We start from the raw sequence: 18,678 nt of genomic DNA on the forward strand, positions 1-18,678 counted from the left end.
GCTGTGTGTGTGTCCATGTGAAAGGGTGTGTGTCCATGTACGGGCTGTGTGTGTGTCCATGTACGGGCTGTGTGTGTGTCCATGTGAAAGGGTGTACGTCCATGTGAAGGGGTGTGTGAGTCCATGTGAAAGGGTGTATGTCCAGGTGAAGCGGTGTGTGAGTCCATGTGAAAGGGTGTATGTCCATGTGAAGGGGTGTGTGCCCGTGTGAAGGGGTGTGTGTGTCCATGCACGGGGTGTGTGTGTGTGTCCATGTGAAAGGGTGTGTGTCCAGGTGAAGGGGAGTGTATGTCCATGTGAAGGGGTGTGTGCCCAGGCGAAGGGGTGTGTGTGTCCATGTATGGGCTGTTTGTGTGTCCATGCACGGTGGGTGTGTGTGTCCATGTGAAAGGGTGTGTGTCCATACACAGGGCTATGTGTGTCCATGTCCAGGTGTGTGTTTTGGAATGTCTGTGGCACCACGTCTGTCCATGTCTGTTTGCCCCGAGGCTGCCTCTGTGGCTTCCAGAGCTGCCCTCTGGTTCCTTCACCACTGACAGTTTTACAAAGCTATGGCAGATGAAATTTTTTCTTACACATATCTGTAAGAGGGTTGTGTATATGTTGTGTGCAGTGTCATTGCAAGAAATTATCGCCTTTATGCTGAAGCAGTTGTTTCACTTTTATCCCATTTGCACTCATTTTCACAAGCCAGGTTCAACGAGGACCCAGCACAGTTTGCAAGCTGCCTCTGGGCTCTGCTACCTGTTCTTGTCCTTATATTTCTGTTCTTTCAGGGTGAGGCATACCTGCTCTTTCAGAGCGTGATGCCTCCCCCCAGACTGTGCCTAGGGAACATCAGTGCTGCCATGTCCCACGGGCTAACAGTGAAAGCACTGCTCCTCAGGGTGTTGCTGGGGCATTAGCTTGTTTCTTCTGGCCTTGGACAACAGCCAAGTTTGTTCTAATTCTGCATCAATCAAACTTCTATTTACCATTTACCAATTCAATCCGTGGCAGGGTTTACAAAGAGCTCCTGATAGTCACACCACAAGCTAGTTTAATTGCCAAGCTCAAGAGGTGACATGCCTTTTTTATCCCTGGCCCTGGCCCTGGCCCTGACACGTTTTCTCTGCTGCCCTTTGTCCACTTGCTTTTATCCCATTGACACTTGGTTTCACAACCAGGTTCGATGAGAGCCTGTCACAGTTTGTGAGCTATCTCTGGGCTCTGCTTCTGGCTCAGCTCTCCCTGCCCCAGTTTTCTTCTTCACTTGTAAAGCTTCCCACTAAGGCACCTTGAAATCTGCATTAGGCATAGGCTTTTACATTTATATCTTTTAAAGTTAATATTGGTCTTTACTCTGATGGTGCGTAATTGCTCCATTCCCTGCTGAGATGTTGGCTGGAAAGATTTCCTTAGGAGGAGAAGCCTCTGTGACATCTGTCATGCTGCATTTCTGTGCTCTCTGCCTCCAAAGCTTTCAGTAACATACATGTAATCTTTCCTACCATCTTGCTGTGATTATGAACTCTTTCCAGCCACTCTGGACTGGGGCAGGAGCTTTCATCGTGCACATGTGTTCTTTTTCAGAGCCATCTTTCCTCCTCTCCTTGTCCCAGCTGCCTTGTGGTGCTGCCAGTGCCTGCCTGCCTGGCAAGTCAGAGCATGTCTGGACCCTGTGATTGAGATGCAGAAGATGGCAGAGCTGCTGGGGCTCAGGGATGAGTGCAGGGAGGGGACTTCAGGGACTGCCCTCGTTGGCTCCTGCCTTGCAGACAACAGACTGAACCTGGATGTTTATCCTGACGGCTGCCACCGTTTCCTCCAGCTGTTCAAGAAGCAACAGGGAGAGGTGGTCCAGGTTGAGTTCCTCCGGCTCAGCAGCAATGATTGCCTTCTTGACATCACACTGGGCAGCCTTCCTCATCTGAAGCACCTGAAATCCCTGATGCTTAAAGGTAAATTCCTGGGCCCATCACCATCCAACTTTTCTAGGCTCAGATTTTTTGTTAATCCTCTCCACATCCACAGGACAAACTGTCCTTGGAAGTGTTTTGATGCAGTGCCCCTTACCATAGCTTTGGCTCAGACTTGCTCAGAGCTGAATGCAGATTTCAATAACATACAGCTTCTAGACTCTTATTTCCACCCTTTGTTTCTACGCCTGCCTGGTGAACGGGGTTTTTTGGAGTCTGGTTGGGTTGATGCTACAGTGTTTTCTATAGTAATTTTCTAGAAGAAGAGAATTTTTTGCAGTTGCACAAGAGGGGGATTGAAAGGTGTTTGGTAAATGTTCAGCCCCTCTTTAATTTTTGGGAGTATAATAAGCTATCTTTGCTGTGTTTCTGTCTGTATGAATCCATGCTTAATCCTTGCTTGCTGTCAGTGACTGTAGATTTAGCAGAGTTCAAGACAAACCAGAGGAGGCTCATTCAGATCAACATTTTATCTAAAGTAGGACAAAGGGTGTGCATATAATTTGGCAAAGCATAATAACTGTTAGAGCTATAAATATTAGATCATTCTTTGACTGTCTCATCTGTTTATTGTGGGAGGATCTCAATACAGTTTGTATAATTTCTTTATCAGACTGAATCATTTGCTCTTTGGGAGGCAGAATTTTAAAAATAAATGAGAAAAGAAAGGGGGAGTTTGGGGGCAGAATTCAGGGCTCTAGCTGAAAACTGTTAAGTCTGAGATTTGTTTCTATATCTGTCACAAATTTCTCATATGAATAATTTGATTTGTGTTTTCCTTCTTTAGTAAAGTGGCAATAACAGCAGTACCTTTTATCAGTCTTGTTTTGTGAGATGTACACATACCCTGAGCATCCTGACGTACAATAAAGTAGTTCACTAAGATCTTATGTACAAAGTGCAAGGTGCCTGTTAGTTTGGTTGCTCTCATTTTATACCATTATGCAGCATAAAGAAATGTTTGGTGCCCTCTGCTGTATATGGATATAAATAGAAAACTATGGAGGAGTATGAAACAATGAGCAAGTGGAAATGTTTGGAAGTCTCCTTTTGTTTGCTCAAGTTATTTTCCAGGGGTGCGACCCTTCTCCAATTTGAGTGTTACAAGCTGGGATACGAAACTCTCATTCTTCTCTGTCTGTGCTGTCTGCCCTACAAAATACTGAATTACCTAATTTTCTCCCCACATCTTCACTGCTTTCCTCATGTCTGCCTGCAAAATACTGAATTACCTACCCTTTCCTCCCACATTTTCACTGTTTTTCCTCATGTGTGCCCCCCAGTCTTGCAAGGGCAGATTTCAGTCCTCAGGGCTGCTTGCTTCTCAACAGCATGGATAAAAGCCTCGAGAGCAAGGACTATTTCCTTGATGCATAGAGCGTTGCATGTTGGCCACTGGTAGTGAGGAAGAAGTGGGGACGGAGAGTGGGAGGCTTGGAGGTATATGGGCCACCCTGCTGAAGTGTGGTAAATGGGGGTAGCCTGGCTCATTCTGGGCTTTGACTCCAGATGTATTTAGCAGAGCTGTACTGGTTCACTGTGGCATCTCCTGATTTCATAACAGCTCTTCACTATTATACCCCTTTCACTGATCAGGAAACTGAGTAATGAAGCAGAAAATTCACTTCTCTGAGTACTTTGTGATTAGTGCTGCTCATTGTGATCAGTAGCTCCCAGTCTTGTGGATCTCTGTGCTGAGTCTCACATGAGGCTGGTGAGCTCTCCTGGTAACATACTGACCTCTTCCTCCACTTCCCTCCACCCAGGTGGCTATGCTAGGGATGAGTTTGGTTCCTATCAGCGTGGCTCCCTGACAAACTTGCCACCAGACTTTGGGAACCTCAGGTGTCTCACCCACTTGGATCTCAGCTTCAACAGACTCTCCACCTTTCCAAGCTGCATTCTCCACCTTCCCAGCCTCTGTGTGCTCCTGGTGAGCCACAACAGTCTGGTGACACTTCCTGAGGACTTTGGCTGTCTGAGCAAACTGACTTTCTTCTCAGCAAGGAAAAATCAGCTAAAAGACTTACCTCAGAGCATTGGGGAGCTGTCAATGCTGCAGGATCTGGATCTCTCAGAAAATGCTTTGGAATTGCTCCCTGAAGAAGTTGGGAATCTGCAAAACTGCACAGAACTGGATCTCTCTGGGAATCGCTTATTGAGCATCCCGGACTCCCTAGGTATGTATTTTATTGGGGAGGAGAGGAACATGGGTTTGCCAAGCTTTTGGTACAACCTCTGAGACCCTTAGTCTCTGTCCTCAGAGTTGTTGGCATAAACCATGTCATATTGGAGCCAAATGGAAGTGGTATCCAGGAGCATCATGGTTGGTTTGGTCAGTGCCTTTGAGCATTAGCAACTCTCTGAACCACACTGTTTCTGTGAATCAGCGACACTGTTGAGATTTCAATATAATTTACAATGACTGAGGATCTGGCCTGGCTGGTTCTTGGTAGCAGCTGGGACTAGTAACAGAAGAGCTGACGTTTGATTGGATGCAAATCTGGGCTTAAAAGCACAGTGTCCCCTGTGGACCAGTCCACAGAACTGGACTCTTGACTTCTGCTGCCCAGCTTCCTAGGTCCTGTATTACTTTGTGACCGAAGTTGTTTTTGATGCTGTTGTGAAGTCTTAAGACTGCAAGTCTTCAGACTTACAAATAGGAAGTGTCTTACCTGTAGCTGAAAAGCAGAGGACAGAGAAGGTTGAGTTGCTTCTCAGCTAATTCTTTGCACTTCTTTATTTTGTGAGCTAAAGGGATGTTAAGCTTTTGTGCTTTTCCTTCATTATGTGTGTGTTTACATGGGCTGAGGAGAGAGGGAGAGTTCGAGCTGATGTGCAGTGCAATTAACAGCACAGATGGGGGGTCACTTCTTGTTCCAACCTGCAGCCAATTTGAAGTCTCTGCGTCGGCTGCATCTCCACAGCAATCTCCTGGTGACGGTCCCTGCCTCGCTTGCCAGCCTGCCCAACTTGTCCAGACTTGATCTGCAGAACAACTGCCTCCGTGCCATCCCTGCTGAGATCCAGACCTTGCCATTTGTGCACGTCCGAGGCAATCCCTTGGGAGAAACTGAACCGTCCCCGCAGGCTGGTAATTGCAAGGCTTCTGCTGCTGTGTGTTCTGCCCAGCGGTTCCCTCACTCAGCCCAGCATGGCGTAGATGGGTTTGGATTAGAGAAGACAAGCAGGGAGAAATCAGATCAGCATTTATTTCTCTGGAATAATTATTATGTTATAAGGATACAGACAGTACTAGTTATGTTTTTATGAGGCCTATCCCAGTCTGAAGGGCTCAGCGGTCCCAGGAATTGGACTTTCTTGGTAGGGTTTTACAGTGGAAGTGAAAATGGGGCTCACAGGAAACAGATCAGGAGAGGTCCCTAAAGGGGTCCTGCCTTTTTAGCAGAGCTGAGCACCAGTTCCTGGACTTGCTAAGGCTGTGGTGGCTCATGCCAGAACCTCAGAGAGCAGCAAGGAGTCATTCTGCTGTGCAGTTACCTCCGGCTTTCCTGAGGTTCACAGGCTGCAGAGGAGCAGCTCTTTGTCCAAGAGGAACGTGGTTAAATGAGCAGGAATCTGATGAGGGTTTCCCAATGGTGCTCATGTTCACAAGAGCAAGCACTGATTCCTGGGGGTGGCCCAGGCAATCAAACATGGCCCTGAGAGCTGCAGGGGTAAACTGAAAAATTTTCTAATTCCCTCTGCTTCTGAGTTTCCCTGGGGGAGAGCCAGCATTTTCTGTATGCCTTGGGACTTTGAGACCTCATGCCATCCTCTTGCTGTGGTGTGTTCTGGAGCCCACTGCAGTGTGACCAGGATTCCATTAGCTTCTGTCAGATTAGGATTAAGCCAAAACTCTTCAGCCTTTCTTGTCTACCTTGGTTTAAGTACCTCTATCTCCTTCTCTCCAAATTTTCTGCCACAGATAAATCCAGTACCAGAAGGCTAAAAAAACTCGTCCTTGCATCAGGAGAGGGCAGGTAAGCCTCTGTTACTAAGATCTTGTATTACTGTGGTGTAAAAAGGTCCCAGACAAAGTGCATGGTGGGTATTGCAGGAATGTATAGGAGCTTATAGCCTCAGTAGGCCAGTCAAGCACAAGTATGAGATTCTTCTGTTGATTTTTGGAGGGCTGAAGTCACTACACAATGTCATAAATGCATGCATTTTTTCTGGAAGCTTTACTGTCACCTCTGAAGGCTGCAGAGTGGTCCTGGCCTGTGGCATCCATTTCTACTTTCCACCGGGGGCCACCTCTGATCCTCTGCGGATCTGCTTCCGATCCCTCATGCCGGATCCTCGGTGGGTAAAGCTTAGACACCACGATGTCCTGCTGAGTCAAGTCCTGGAGCTGCAGCCTCATGGGGTCCAATTCCAGCAGGTGAGGATACACCCAGGTCACCTCCTGATGAATCTACCTCTGCAGTAGCTCAGTGGAGTCTTCTGAGAGCACTTTTTGGACCTTTGAGACAGTTACCCTATCTGCTTATCTGATAGCTGCAGTTATCCCTGGTGCTTTTAAGTAGCTACAGGACCACCTCTCAAAGAAATCCTGCTGCAGAGAATCAGAAAGGACACAGCCAGCTTCTCTGATGCTGTGCTGATCTGGCACCTTTGCCTTCCCCACTGCTCCTGATTGAGCTGAGCTATAACCTTTCTCACTCACAACCCCCCTGCTCTACCAGAGGGTAAATCCAGTGTCTGGCCTTAGCCTGAAAGGAGGATGGTTTGAATCCTTCTCTGAAAGTCTGTTTGTGTGGTTTGTGTTCAAGGTGGGGAATAGTCACACCACCTACCAGCCCCATCATGGCTGACAGCAGCTCACTACGAAAGTTGCTTTGCCCTTTCTGCTCAGAAGCTACTGAACTTTTCCTGCCATCACAGTCCATAGCAGACCTGACATTTCCTGTCAGCTCCCCAGAGACTGCATGGCAGAGCAGGTTCTTTGATTCCCTGCATACAGGCCATGCTCTGCTCTCCCTCCTCTTGTCTGCATAGGAAGCCACAGAGCAGAGCTGGGCTTGGTTTTATCCTTTCAATTGGTGTCTCACAGGAATGCTTTTTTGGCAGGAGGTGCAGATCTCTATGCCATGTATCTCACCTCAAACACCTCACCAGCATGAGGTGGTAGTTCGGACCTTCAGTGGGCAGAGCTGGAGTGATCTGAAAACAAGAGTGAAGCGGAAGAGAAAATCAAAGGTGAGCAGATTGAAATTACCAGTGACGCACTTTGTTCCTGTTTCCCTCCTTGGCTGTGCCCAGCCAAGAGTGAACATATTTGGAATATCTCATTAGCTGTGTTTTGACCAGCTGCTATAAAATGTAGTGGATTTCAGGTCCAGGTTTCCTCTCATGGAGGTGTGTCTCCTGAAGTTGATGAGTGACAGCCTGCCATGCTTCATCCCTGATCTAGTACTTTCTTCTGTTTGGCGGGTACTCATTTTCCTGCCTTTATTGTATTAAGTTATATGCCTATATGTTTTCTCCTTTGTCCTCTGTTACAGAAGTGTGTGGCTCACTGTTGTGTCCTTCACTTCTCTTGGTTCCTTGTCGTGTCTCGACTTGTGCAAAATGAATGCAAAGTGCCATCCGAGGGGACATTGCTCTTTTCCAGTGTGGATCCAAACATCAAAGTGATCTTTCCTCCTGGAGTCACCAAAGAGCCTCGTAGTGTCAAGCTGCAGGTATGCATGCTTTTTGGAGAGTTCTGGTGCAGCTGTTTTCTCATGTTCAGTACAGAACTGAACAGAGATGTCTGCCCTAGGGTAATTCATGTCTAGACGCGGTTGCTTCATGACCCATCTCAGATCACCTTCTCTCTTAACTTCCCTGCCTGCAGCATGGACCGTGCTCCATGCTGCCCTGTGTGGGAAAGGCACCTCCAGCAGATCAGTGGGTAGCAGCTATGAAGGGAACACAAGAAATTTTTCCTCTTTTTCCCTTGCAAAACTGACCCTAGCAAAAGAAGCTCAGTGAGAACTGTGGCTGGTGGGGGAATCTAATGTGAGTCTAATTCCAAAATCAGTTCACTAAAATTAGTTGTTCTGTAGAGCTGCTAGATGCTCTTGTAATACTTTAAGTCCATCCCACCCCAACAGGTTTCCAGACTTCAGCAAAAGTTCACTGTGCTTTATTTCACAATGGGCCCTGCAGCAAGAGCAGCATTTGCCTGCTGGGTGCTGGAGGAACAGTGTGAGCAGTGTGGGAATTTGGTGCCTGACTGCTCACTGTGCTGTCTGCCACATCCAGGTGCTGCCAGTCTCTGCAGAAGAGATACAGGAAATCACAGCCAATGCAGAGTGCAAAGCCAGTCCCCTGCTCTACCTCTCCCAGGACTCCACGGTGGATTTTCTCAAGCCAGTGAGAATTCAGCTGCCTCTTCCACCTGGGGTCACAGGTCAGCTTATTCCCAAAATTAATGAAAGGAAATGCTATATTTGGAAAATGACAAATGGCAAGAGAGAATTTTTTTTGCATTTCCTGTTGTTAATAAAGCTTGCTGCTTTTCCTGCAGGAACAGCATGGTGTGTCCCCTGACTGTGTGGTGGTGCAGAGCAGTGGGAGCTGAAGGTAGTTCAGGTCCATCAGATCAGGGCTGGGGTTCGCAGACCAGAAAAGCTGGGAGAATGGTCTTGTCAAAAGGATTTCTCTGCCAAAACACATGTGTATTTAAACTGCTGATTTTACTGTGGTGGATTGGAGAGGCACTCCTGCCCACTGAGGAGATGCATTGTAAAAGGGCTTTTGATTGGGAATAGCTTCATTTTTGAAGCAGGAAATGAACACCCTGCCTCCTGGGCTCCATCTTCTCTTTTCCTTGCATATGAATCAGGTGCTGAGCCATTGCATTTAAAAATGTATGATTGCATGCTAAGCCACATCTCACTCTGAAAACTGCTAAAACCAGCCTCAGTCATGGCAGGGATTCCTCTGTTTGCTGAGTACCCCAAGTCTCCTTACTTGTATTTTCTTTGACCTCACCTGGTTTTCTTGTGAAGAAATACATGGCCTTAATTATAACACTACCTGGTATTTGTATGCCTGAAGTGCATCAGGATTGAAAAGTCTGTGGGATATACATTAGAAAGAGACAGAACTTAATTAATAACCCTAGATTTTAGTGATGAGAATTGTAGAATGAATCTGTTGGTGGGAATGAGCACACTATCATTTTAACTCTTCATAAAAATGTATTTTGCCAGAATATCCCAAAAGCAATGGGATAGCCTGGTCCTCTTATTGCTGCTCTTTGACCTAAGTTCAGTCCTGGATGCTGAAGAGAAGGCCATGAACTCTTATTTGGTGGCTTTACAAAGTAAATCACCCAAACCTGTAGTTGACTTTGTAAAGCCATGAGTAAAGGCTTCTGCTGCATATAGCATCTCTTGTTCATTGGTGTATTTAGGGCTTAATTTGGATCGGTCGAGACTGCATATTCTCCATGGTGACCTGGAGGGCCAAACCTGGAATGATATTACCAGTGATGTGGTGCTGGAATTCACCCATCTTTATGCAGTGTTTGAAGTCACTCACTTCTCCTGGTAAGTGCAGGATTGGTCCTGAGGAAAAGATGGGATGTTCCTCTGCCTTGCTTTTCCCACACTCTGACCAGAGGCCATGACATTAACTCTATCTCTTCCCTTCTCCTTTTGCAAGTCAGGCCTGGCATAGCACTTTGTTTCTACCTGTCATTCTTTCCAATCACGTGGGTGTGACACTGGCACCTTTCTCTCAGCATGTTCCCTCCTTTTTATAAAATTCCTTGTCTTTAGGTACTGGCTGTGGTACACCACCAAGACCTACATTGGAGGCATTGCCAAGAAGGTCTATGAGCGGCTGCGTCTGTACCAGGTGAACTTCATTGCACTGCAGAGGAAGAAGGATCCTGAGCAAGTCCTGCTACAGTGTGTCCCCAAGCACAAGGTCTGATCTGGGTTGCACTACCTTGTTCCTGAGCTTCTCAGACTTCCCTTTGTAGGATGTAAAGGCAGCAGGGCCCCAAACGGTCCTGTTCACCAGCCCAGAGTCATGGCTGGGGTATGCTGTCACCACACTCTTGGTGGTGTGATACTGACTCACAGGGAGCTGGGAGAAGAAAAAAACTCATTCTATGCAGTGGTAAATGCCATGCACTGATTTCCTCCCCTGCAAACCCTGAAGACTGGGCTGCTGAAATAATCTGAACACAGTTACTGGCCACGTGTCTGCTATTATCATCCAGCAAACATGAGGCAAAACATGTGGGCTTAAATTTATGTCAAAGTTTACATGTCACTTCTCTGACATAGGATAGGTGTGAAAACATAGTAGCAGCACTGCTTGTTTTCAGCTGGAGTGGTTAGAAATGGTACTTTAATTTATATTTCTTGATGTTCTCAGTTCAGACACAGGAACATAACGTATGAGCATGCCTTAATCTGCTTCAATGCAACATCAGGTTAGTTTATGCTGAGTGTGAGCTAATCTGGCTGATTTTGTCAAGAAGGAGATGGGAAGTGCTCATGCATTCTCTTCTGCTGCCTCTTCCTAGGGGTATCGGCCCTCAGCAGTGTTTTTTCAGATTAGTGTATGAGTGTGCAGCTGTGGAGAACGTGTCCCTTGGCAGGCAGTGCAGGTTGGTGAGGTGAGGGTTATTTTATCAGACTGCCACTACTGAGCTGCGTATCCAGCCCTGCATAATTCTCTGCTCTGGTTGCTCCTTTTCCTTATCTGTGCTCCTGTGACCTGTGGACACAAACATCTGCAAGGATTTTTTATGTTGCGTTCTGGGCTAAAACTGTCTCCAGATGAAGCAGCAGTGACACTCAGAGTGAGACTGCAGTTCAGGTGTGCCTGTAATCCTGCTAGGAGTGGTCATGGAGTGAGAGAGGTTTACTGTTACAAATAGAAAGAAGAATCTAACCTGACTCTTGCACTGCCACTGTGATCACATGCTACAAAGTCAAAATGAGCTTTCGGGTGTCCTCAGCTGTGTGCTATTGTAGCATGTCTTTTTGCAGAGAAAATGTATTTGAATACATTTGAGTGGGATATGGTAGTAAGTAAATCCCTTCTTGTCTTTGAAGTTATAAAGACCTGTTAAAAAGATAGAGACAGTACTGAAAATGCTTTTTTTAGTGGGTGTTTGTTCATTTGTTTACATCCTTTTCACATGAAGTAGTCTTCCCTGTTGAAGGTGAGAGGAACATCATGGGTATAGAAACATGGGTCAGAGGACAGATGTGTTTCAGACCAAACACTGTTGTCTTTGTCAGGTTGACCCAGTGCTGAAGAAGCTGCAGAACCGCTATCGAGGACCTGAGCCATCCGACATGGTGGAGATGTTTGAGGGAGAGCAATTTTTTGCAGCTTTTGAGCGAGGCATCAGCATTGATATGGGTATGGCAGTACTGGGCTCGTTCTGCTCCTACCTACCTACCTCTTGTCCTGCTCTGGCCCTAGACATGTTTCTGCTGTGGGTGACACTCCTCCATGGCATTCCTCTCTGTCTCCAGCCCACCCACTACTCACAGCAGCCAGCCCCTGGATATTGAATTTATCACAAAGCAAACTTTTCTGTTTGCTTTTCTTTATGAAAGTGCTGTTTGCAGACTTTAATTTCTTCTCATGCTCTTGTAAACCTGCAGAGTGCAAGAGCCAGGTGGGTTTATTTTTATGACTGATCTGCTTCTGCACACTTTTCTCCACAAGCTGAATCCTTCCTGCTTCTCTGCACACTTTTCTCCACAAGCTGAATCCTTCCTGCTTCTCTGCACAGATCGCCCTGACTGTGTGGATGGACGTCTCTCATTTATTTTTTACTCCCACTTGAAGAACATGAAGGAAATCTATGTGACCTCCCCTGTGGACAGAAAAGGCCAAGCTGTAAAAGGCCAGGTGAGCAACCAGTTGCACTGACTTCTCGTTTCCTCCTTCATCATGGCTTTTACAATACTCATCATAATAATCTCTGAGTTCTGGACATGACTCTTTTCCTACCTCTTTCTCTGGCTTTGCATTTCACTGACTAAACTCTGAATAATCAAGAAGTGTAATCTCAAAGGATCACTCATCACTTAACTGTCTGACTTACATTCCTGCCATTAATTTTTGGGGTGCTGGCAGACAGTCCAGCCTTTATGACAGAACCTCAGTGCTCCTCCCAGTTACACGTAATTGAGAGACCATATTTGTGGGCTGAGGATAGATGAGAGTGCTGAATTCATTCTTTTCCAAATGGAAAAGACATGGTGCCAATAGGCTAGGCCACTGTGCTTGAATCAGAGCCTCACTGTATGCTTTCTCTTTACAAAGGTCTCTTTCTACCGAGGGGCAGTTCCTGACAGCATCCCTGAAGATGCCAGCAGGAGGAGAAAAGGTCCAGACTCCCTCTGGCTTGCTACTCTGCCCATCAAACTGCCTGTGAGTTGTCTCCTACAGAAAAATTAATCCAGATGGCGTAAGAGCATGGCATTCCTGCTCAGCTAATTTTGTTTTCCTCCATGAGAAGGCATGCAGTGAATGAGCACAAGAAATAGCTGCCCAGCTGTGTCATGGTGGAGATTTTACACTCCCCATGTGTGAGCTCTTCTGAAACCAGAATGTGAAGAGCTGGGAGTGGTCTCCACCTCTCCTGCTCATCTTGCCTGTCAAGCACAGGCTTGTTGAATGGGTGGTCAGAGAGTCAGAGAGGGTGGATCCTTTGAAAAAATGAGAATGTAGTATGCAAGGAAGCTCGCTGTAATTAAGGAAAGCATCTGTTTTGTTTATAAATTTCGTAGTCACACAGCTCATGCAGCAGGAAAAAAGGCAATAGGATGAGGTAGTTATGCTGGATTTGAACATTGAATGTAGGTATTCTGGTGTGAGCTTTAAAGGCTAGGCTGTATGTTACAGTGAGAAATGCAATTTTTGCTTAGGGAATTTAAGTGACATTTGAGAAGCATGAAACAATAAATACCTTGGTAGGCTGAATACTTTCCTTCCGATCACGTGTGGTGATCTCACATCCCTTTCTGACACACACAACCTCAGCTACAAACCTAGACTAAGTGCTCTCTTAACTTCTGAGGCAAGTAGGCTTCAGGGATGTGGCTTATTTTAAGCTGCTCTGTAAATGCAGGAAAGAAAATTTCCCATGCAAGCTATGACTGTGAGCACTACGATTCAATATTTTCCTGAGGCAGTGAGCATTGATGGTCACTGCCAGTGTGAGTCCTGCTTGCTTCTTACAGCCTGACCCTTCAGCCCCAAGAACTTCCTTTCTCCACAGCGGAAGGAAGGAGATTTCACTGTGGAGACTGAGTGGCTGGACGCTGTCCTCTACTAAAATAGATGGTAGAGGAAAGAATGTTCTTTGTCTCTCTTCTTTCTGACACAGCAACTGAAACCCCGCTGGGATGAGAACCCCTGTCTCCTGCGTGGCTTCTCCTTCCCTCCCTTGAACCTGGGCAATGCTGAGACTGGGTACCTGACACAGGCAAACCTGCTGAACATTGCCAGGCGCGTGGGAGCTGACTGGCAGAGCATCGGCCTCAACCTGGGCCTGACCTACCAGCAGATTGAGCGCATAGGATACAATAACAGGTGCGATGGGACACAGTAATCAACAGTGGTGCATGACATCTATCTGTCCATCTATCTGCAGTGGAATAGCATAAATCAGTGCTTGGCTGGTTGAAAGTTCTTACACTGTAATTGTTTCACTGGATTAAAGATGGGTTGACTAATGGGTCTTCTGAAAGTAATACCTTTTATAATGGGAAACTGATTATTTTCTCTTGCCATTTTAAAATAAAGGTTTTTTGTTTGAAAAACAAAATTGGGAAATAACAAACCTGATGAGCTTTGTAGTTCAGCTGAGTTGCATTCTTCTTTTGTTCTATGATTGGATTCCTGGCCAGACTCCATCTCTTACAAAGAGAAATGATCTATGGCTTTAATTGTGAATATCATCGTTATTCAAAAAGAGCTTGTGGTACATCATGGGACATGCACCCTGACCAAAAAGCCAAAGCAGTAGGAGAGAATTAGACTTGTTATGATCAAAGTAATGTTCCTGTGAGGAAATTATATTCAAAAGCAAAATACCTTGATTTGATACTTCCATTAGGAAAACATTTTATAGAGAAATGTTCATGCAGGAACTGCAACTCCCCTATGCTGGGTGGGGAAGAGGCAGGCCCATTGAGTGCTTTGTGTGTCTGGATGGCTTCTTTAAGGCTCTAGCCGGGGCTGGGACTTAGGTAAGGTCTCTTTGGTTTGCTACTCAGGAGAGCGTGTTGGTTACTTCTGTCCTTCCTCCTTTCTTCAGAGAGGACCTCAATAAGCAGATCCTGGACATGCTTTTCTCATGGGCTCAGCAGAACTCAGAGGATCCTGACTGTGTGAGCAAGCTGATTACAGCCATGAAGGAGAGTGGCCGCCAGGACATTGCTGATGAGATTGCAGACGTCATTGAGCTGGGGCGGAAGAAATACAGCGAGTCCATCCGCCGGGTGGGCCTGGAGCAGGAGAGCAGCACTGAGGACTCTGCAATAGCTATGACGTAGCACCTAGCAGAGAAAAATGGGGTTTGTATGGGACCCCTGTGTGTACCCAGAGTGACAGTGCCTGGGGGCTGCTCCCTTCTCAAGAGCCAGTGTCTTCCTGAGGAGCTGGGTATTGATTCTCTTGGGTCTGTACTCACATACCACTTCTGCCAGTCCCAGGAAGTTTAGAGTGCAGTTATGAACTGATTTTCTACTTCTACTTCATGACCTTGAGCTTTAGCTTTCAGAAATGTGGAGAAATTTAGAGACCGAAGTGTCTGTCTGTCAGCTGAGTAGTGGCTTAAGTAGTGTTTGATGAATTAATACTCATGTTACATGTGTTCATGTATAACTTATTCCTGAAACTGGAAACACTGCTGGAAGCACTGGGTGTGACCATTTGGGTCTGTTTTGTGCTTCAGTGCTTGACAAGAGAGTGGAGGTGCAGTCATGTTAAGAAGGCCTGTGATGTGGTGGGGACTGTTCAGCCATTTCTGCTAATGATGTGTTCTGCTCACATGAAAATGTGAACCGTATTCCTCATGAAAATGTTTTATATTTTTTTCAAAATCTCTTCCGGTTTTCTTAAGTCCAAACAAAACCTAAGTATTTGTGGGGAAGAAAGAAGAAACTGATTTCTAGAAAAACTGCTTTTTTTTTTGTTTGTTTTGCTCCAAAAACTATCATGAAACAAATAGCCTGCTGCACTTGCAAGCACATTTTTAGATGACACCTACATACTGCTGATCTTTGACAAAGTTCCAGTTTTATTTCATATAAAAAAAAAACAAACCACAAAAAAACCACAAAAAACAAAACCAAACAAAAACATGAACTGTTCTGGGAGAGACTCTGATTTAAGGGAAATTAAGCTTTCCATTGCAGTTTCCAAAGAGTAGTCCTCACATCCTCCCAGTGAAATGTGACTGTGTAGTAGTGAATGTGGGACCTCTCCTGAAGTTTGGTGAAAAGCATGGCTTAAATTTGCATTTTAAAAACTGATCTGACCAGCTGTGAAATAAGGCACTGTTGTGGGTTTGGCATGAACCATGCTGAGCTAACTTCTCGGTTTTTCAGCCTGAATATCTTGTATAAGGCTGGAAGCATTTACTGCTTTTTATCTGCTCAGTGATTTATTACTGAGGTACCCTTCTCTTCCTGTTCCTCATCTCATAATGGCCCTCAGTTAATGACCCACTAATGACAGTGGAAAATCACGTGCAAGCTTTTTGAAAGATTACTGTCATTTAAGTAAATTCAGGTCTTTCAAGACAGGTTTGAATTCAGCATTACTCTCTAAACATTACTTAAATGGCTGTTCTTAGTGTGAAAAAACAAAAGTGTGTTTAAATGTGCCAGGTTGCACCACCCAAAGTCAACGTGCAGTTGCAGGTTGATAAATCCAGGCATTTTCTTCTCCTTGTGAAGAATCATCAGTGGCTTCCCTGGTGCTGCTTCAGACCTACCATTATTATTATTGAAAGAGAGATGTAAAATCATTCTGCTTTTTCTCTCATTTCAGGCTGTTCTAACATCTCAGGCTACAGAGTGCTGACTGTCCAGTCCAGAGCACTGGACAACAGTTTGCAGATTGCAGTTGTAACACTAGGCCTAGCCCAAGTCTCATGTTGGGTTCAAGTCAGCAGTGCTCCTTTGAATGTACATTTTCTCTTGTATTCTGTGTCATATGTTATTGTTTGTAGTTTTCATGGATACCAACAAGGTATTTGTTCTTTACTCCAGTTTTGGAGAGATGCATTTGAGCATATTGCTCTTACTGGTAATAAAATCAGCACTTAACTGTTTCACAGCATGGTCTGTAATTCAGTGGATGCCTTGAGTTAGATGGACACTGGTCCCTTTAAACCTGCTGGCAGGTCACAGGTGATCTTGGCTGTGCTGTGCAGAAATGGGATGAGAGCTCCTGTTTGGATACTGCGGGTTGCAGAGCACAGGACAGACTGCAGCTGAGTTCATGGTGTCCCTGGAGGGTGGCTTTGCTGCAGTGGGGCTATGCCAGGAAACAACCTTCAGGGAAGGAGCTGAGCTCAGGTGGAGCAGGTCTAGGGAGCAACAAGGCTAATCTAGAAGGGACAGTGTGTAGGGTAAGCCTGTCCTCCGGTGAAGGTGTGGGAGAAGTCTACAGGAAGCACAAGGTAGCGTCCACAGCCACAACATGACGAAGCTTGGCTGCACTTAGATTTCCATCTGTGATAGTCAGGCCAAAGCTGAGTTAGGCAATACTGAAATAAAGGATAGGTAGGCTGGACTCTGTGGAGGACTCATCCAGGCATCAGCAGAGCTACAGCTCTTCCAGGAAACAGCTTGGTGCCAAGAGAGAGGAAGGTCAGTGCCAGATGTTCAGATTACTCTCATAATGGGTTGCAGCCAGGCCAGGTGACAGCAGATACAAAACCCTAGACAGTTTAATCAGTAGAACAGCTCTTCAGGATTTGGGCTGGTAACTAAAGGAAAGGTAAGTATTATACCCCAGACAAGGATTGTTATCTCCAGTCTTTCCCTGCTGAGTCACAGCCACTGGGCTGAGCCTCCTTGCATGCATCTGGCTTTCTCCTTGAAGTGACACCAAAGCAAGCACCGAGCTGAGGACACCGAGGTGCTGGCGGGAAACCAGAGCAACTGTTCAACTGCTCTTTCCTCAGCTGACTTGGCAGCAAATATTTGAGCTGGATGAGAGTCAGTGGAAAACACTATTTTGAGGTGTGTTATCTTTATCAATAATCTCTTTGAGGCACAATAAGTCTTTCATAAGCTATAGTTGCTATGGCTGATAACAGTTGCAGTAGATGATTGATTGAAACAGCAAAAGAAATAACTAACCTGGCATTTATATTTTGAATCAAAATATGGCATTCTTTTCTGACTCCTGTCATGCATTCATCACATACTGGAGTAGTATCTTTCTCTTTCCAGCTATCTGGCTTTTCCTGGTGCCTAATATGCACCTTACAGTGTCCCACACATGATCTGGCAGATTGTATGGTTTTTATGGTGCACGATCCCAATGTATGCAAAATTCTCCTAAATAAATTTTTACCAGGAAAAGCCTACTTACAAAATATTTTAAAACTAAAGCAAGAAATTGTTTGGGAGTAGGAACATTTTTTCTCTTTTATTTTTTTCTGTAACATTTATAGCTCTTTAACTCTCATAATTAAACCCTTTTCTACTTCATAAACTTGCAGATCTCCAACAAAATGACCTGGGTATTTCCCACATACCACTTCAAGTTTCTTCCAACTATGACAGCCCTCTAGCTGCCAGGACAGATCCAGCTAAGATGCTCCTACAGATATTAATTTAAAAAAATAATAAAAAAAAAGCGCTGAGAAATGAAAGCCCAGGCAAAGCTCAAATCTGTTTATTAATTCCATAAAAAATACAAGGGAAAGCCTGATTATGTTCTGCAGGGGGTTAAACTGTTTACACAGTCCTGTCAGTAAAATGCTGTATAATTCCCAGTAAAAGACCTGACTGAAATATGAAATTGAGAGTGAGCCCACAGGGGCTGTGTTCAATTTCTCTGTTTACCGTGTGCAGGCAGCAACACTGTAAAAGTCAGCACATCCATAGGATTGCACTGATAAGGGACAGGAGATCCCTGAGGACTGGATGAACCTCCTGAGCTTGATGCCAAAAATGAAAGAGCATTAGAAGACACCCAGTTTGTAAGATTTCCTGCTGCTTGGTGTAGGAACCTGGCCGAGGTCTGGTTGGCTCCCACCTCGGGACCATGTCAGTCAAGAGTAATGGTGATGATAAAACAAAAGGACAGGCACAATGGAGTAACCCGAAACAGAAATACTTTAATGAGGGTAAAACAACAAATGAGGTAATCTGACCAGCAAGAATAGAGCAAACTCCAAAGGCCAGGGCCAAGGTAAGCACAAATATATATATATATATATAAATATACATATATAAAAGTATATAAGGGGTAGGTTTGGGGTGGAATCTGAGGGTAAGGGTCCAATAAGAAACAATGATTAGGAGTATGCAGAACAATGTGACACTCAAAAACCAATCAGAGGAAAGAACTGGAGAACTTTCTAGAAACACAATCTTATAACGATGGAACATGCCACTTTCCCAGGGGTAATGCTGGGAGGGTACTGCTCACCCTAACTTTAACACTGGCCTATAGACAAGACTCCTGTGGTTTTAGATTGATATTTATGGTCTGATTG

General features: G+C 45.3%; 1 protein-coding gene across 1 annotated transcript in view; it reads left to right on the plus strand.

The window, feature by feature from the left end:
* PIDD1 (p53-induced death domain protein 1) overlaps window positions 1-16,280 on the plus strand; it is a 17,022-nt gene extending 742 nt beyond the window's left edge. The window contains exons 2-16 of the mRNA XM_015632302.3: window positions 1,573-1,940; window positions 3,725-4,138; window positions 4,849-5,052; window positions 5,887-5,941; window positions 6,141-6,342; window positions 7,032-7,160; window positions 7,466-7,645; window positions 8,211-8,358; window positions 9,367-9,502; window positions 9,734-9,884; window positions 11,216-11,339; window positions 11,719-11,837; window positions 12,255-12,362; window positions 13,321-13,526; window positions 14,254-16,280. Of these exons, the coding sequence (XP_015487788.1) occupies window positions 1,670-1,940; window positions 3,725-4,138; window positions 4,849-5,052; window positions 5,887-5,941; window positions 6,141-6,342; window positions 7,032-7,160; window positions 7,466-7,645; window positions 8,211-8,358; window positions 9,367-9,502; window positions 9,734-9,884; window positions 11,216-11,339; window positions 11,719-11,837; window positions 12,255-12,362; window positions 13,321-13,526; window positions 14,254-14,491 (2,685 nt within the window). The 5' untranslated portion in view covers window positions 1,573-1,669 and the 3' untranslated portion in view covers window positions 14,492-16,280. The remainder of the gene's footprint in view (window positions 1-1,572; window positions 1,941-3,724; window positions 4,139-4,848; window positions 5,053-5,886; window positions 5,942-6,140; window positions 6,343-7,031; window positions 7,161-7,465; window positions 7,646-8,210; window positions 8,359-9,366; window positions 9,503-9,733; window positions 9,885-11,215; window positions 11,340-11,718; window positions 11,838-12,254; window positions 12,363-13,320; window positions 13,527-14,253) is intronic.
* The last annotated feature ends 2,398 nt before the right edge of the window (window positions 16,281-18,678 follow it).

This window comes from Parus major, chromosome 5, assembly GCF_001522545.3.
Source record: "Parus major isolate Abel chromosome 5, Parus_major1.1, whole genome shotgun sequence".
In the NCBI taxonomy this organism is placed as follows: domain Eukaryota; kingdom Metazoa; phylum Chordata; class Aves; order Passeriformes; family Paridae; genus Parus; species Parus major.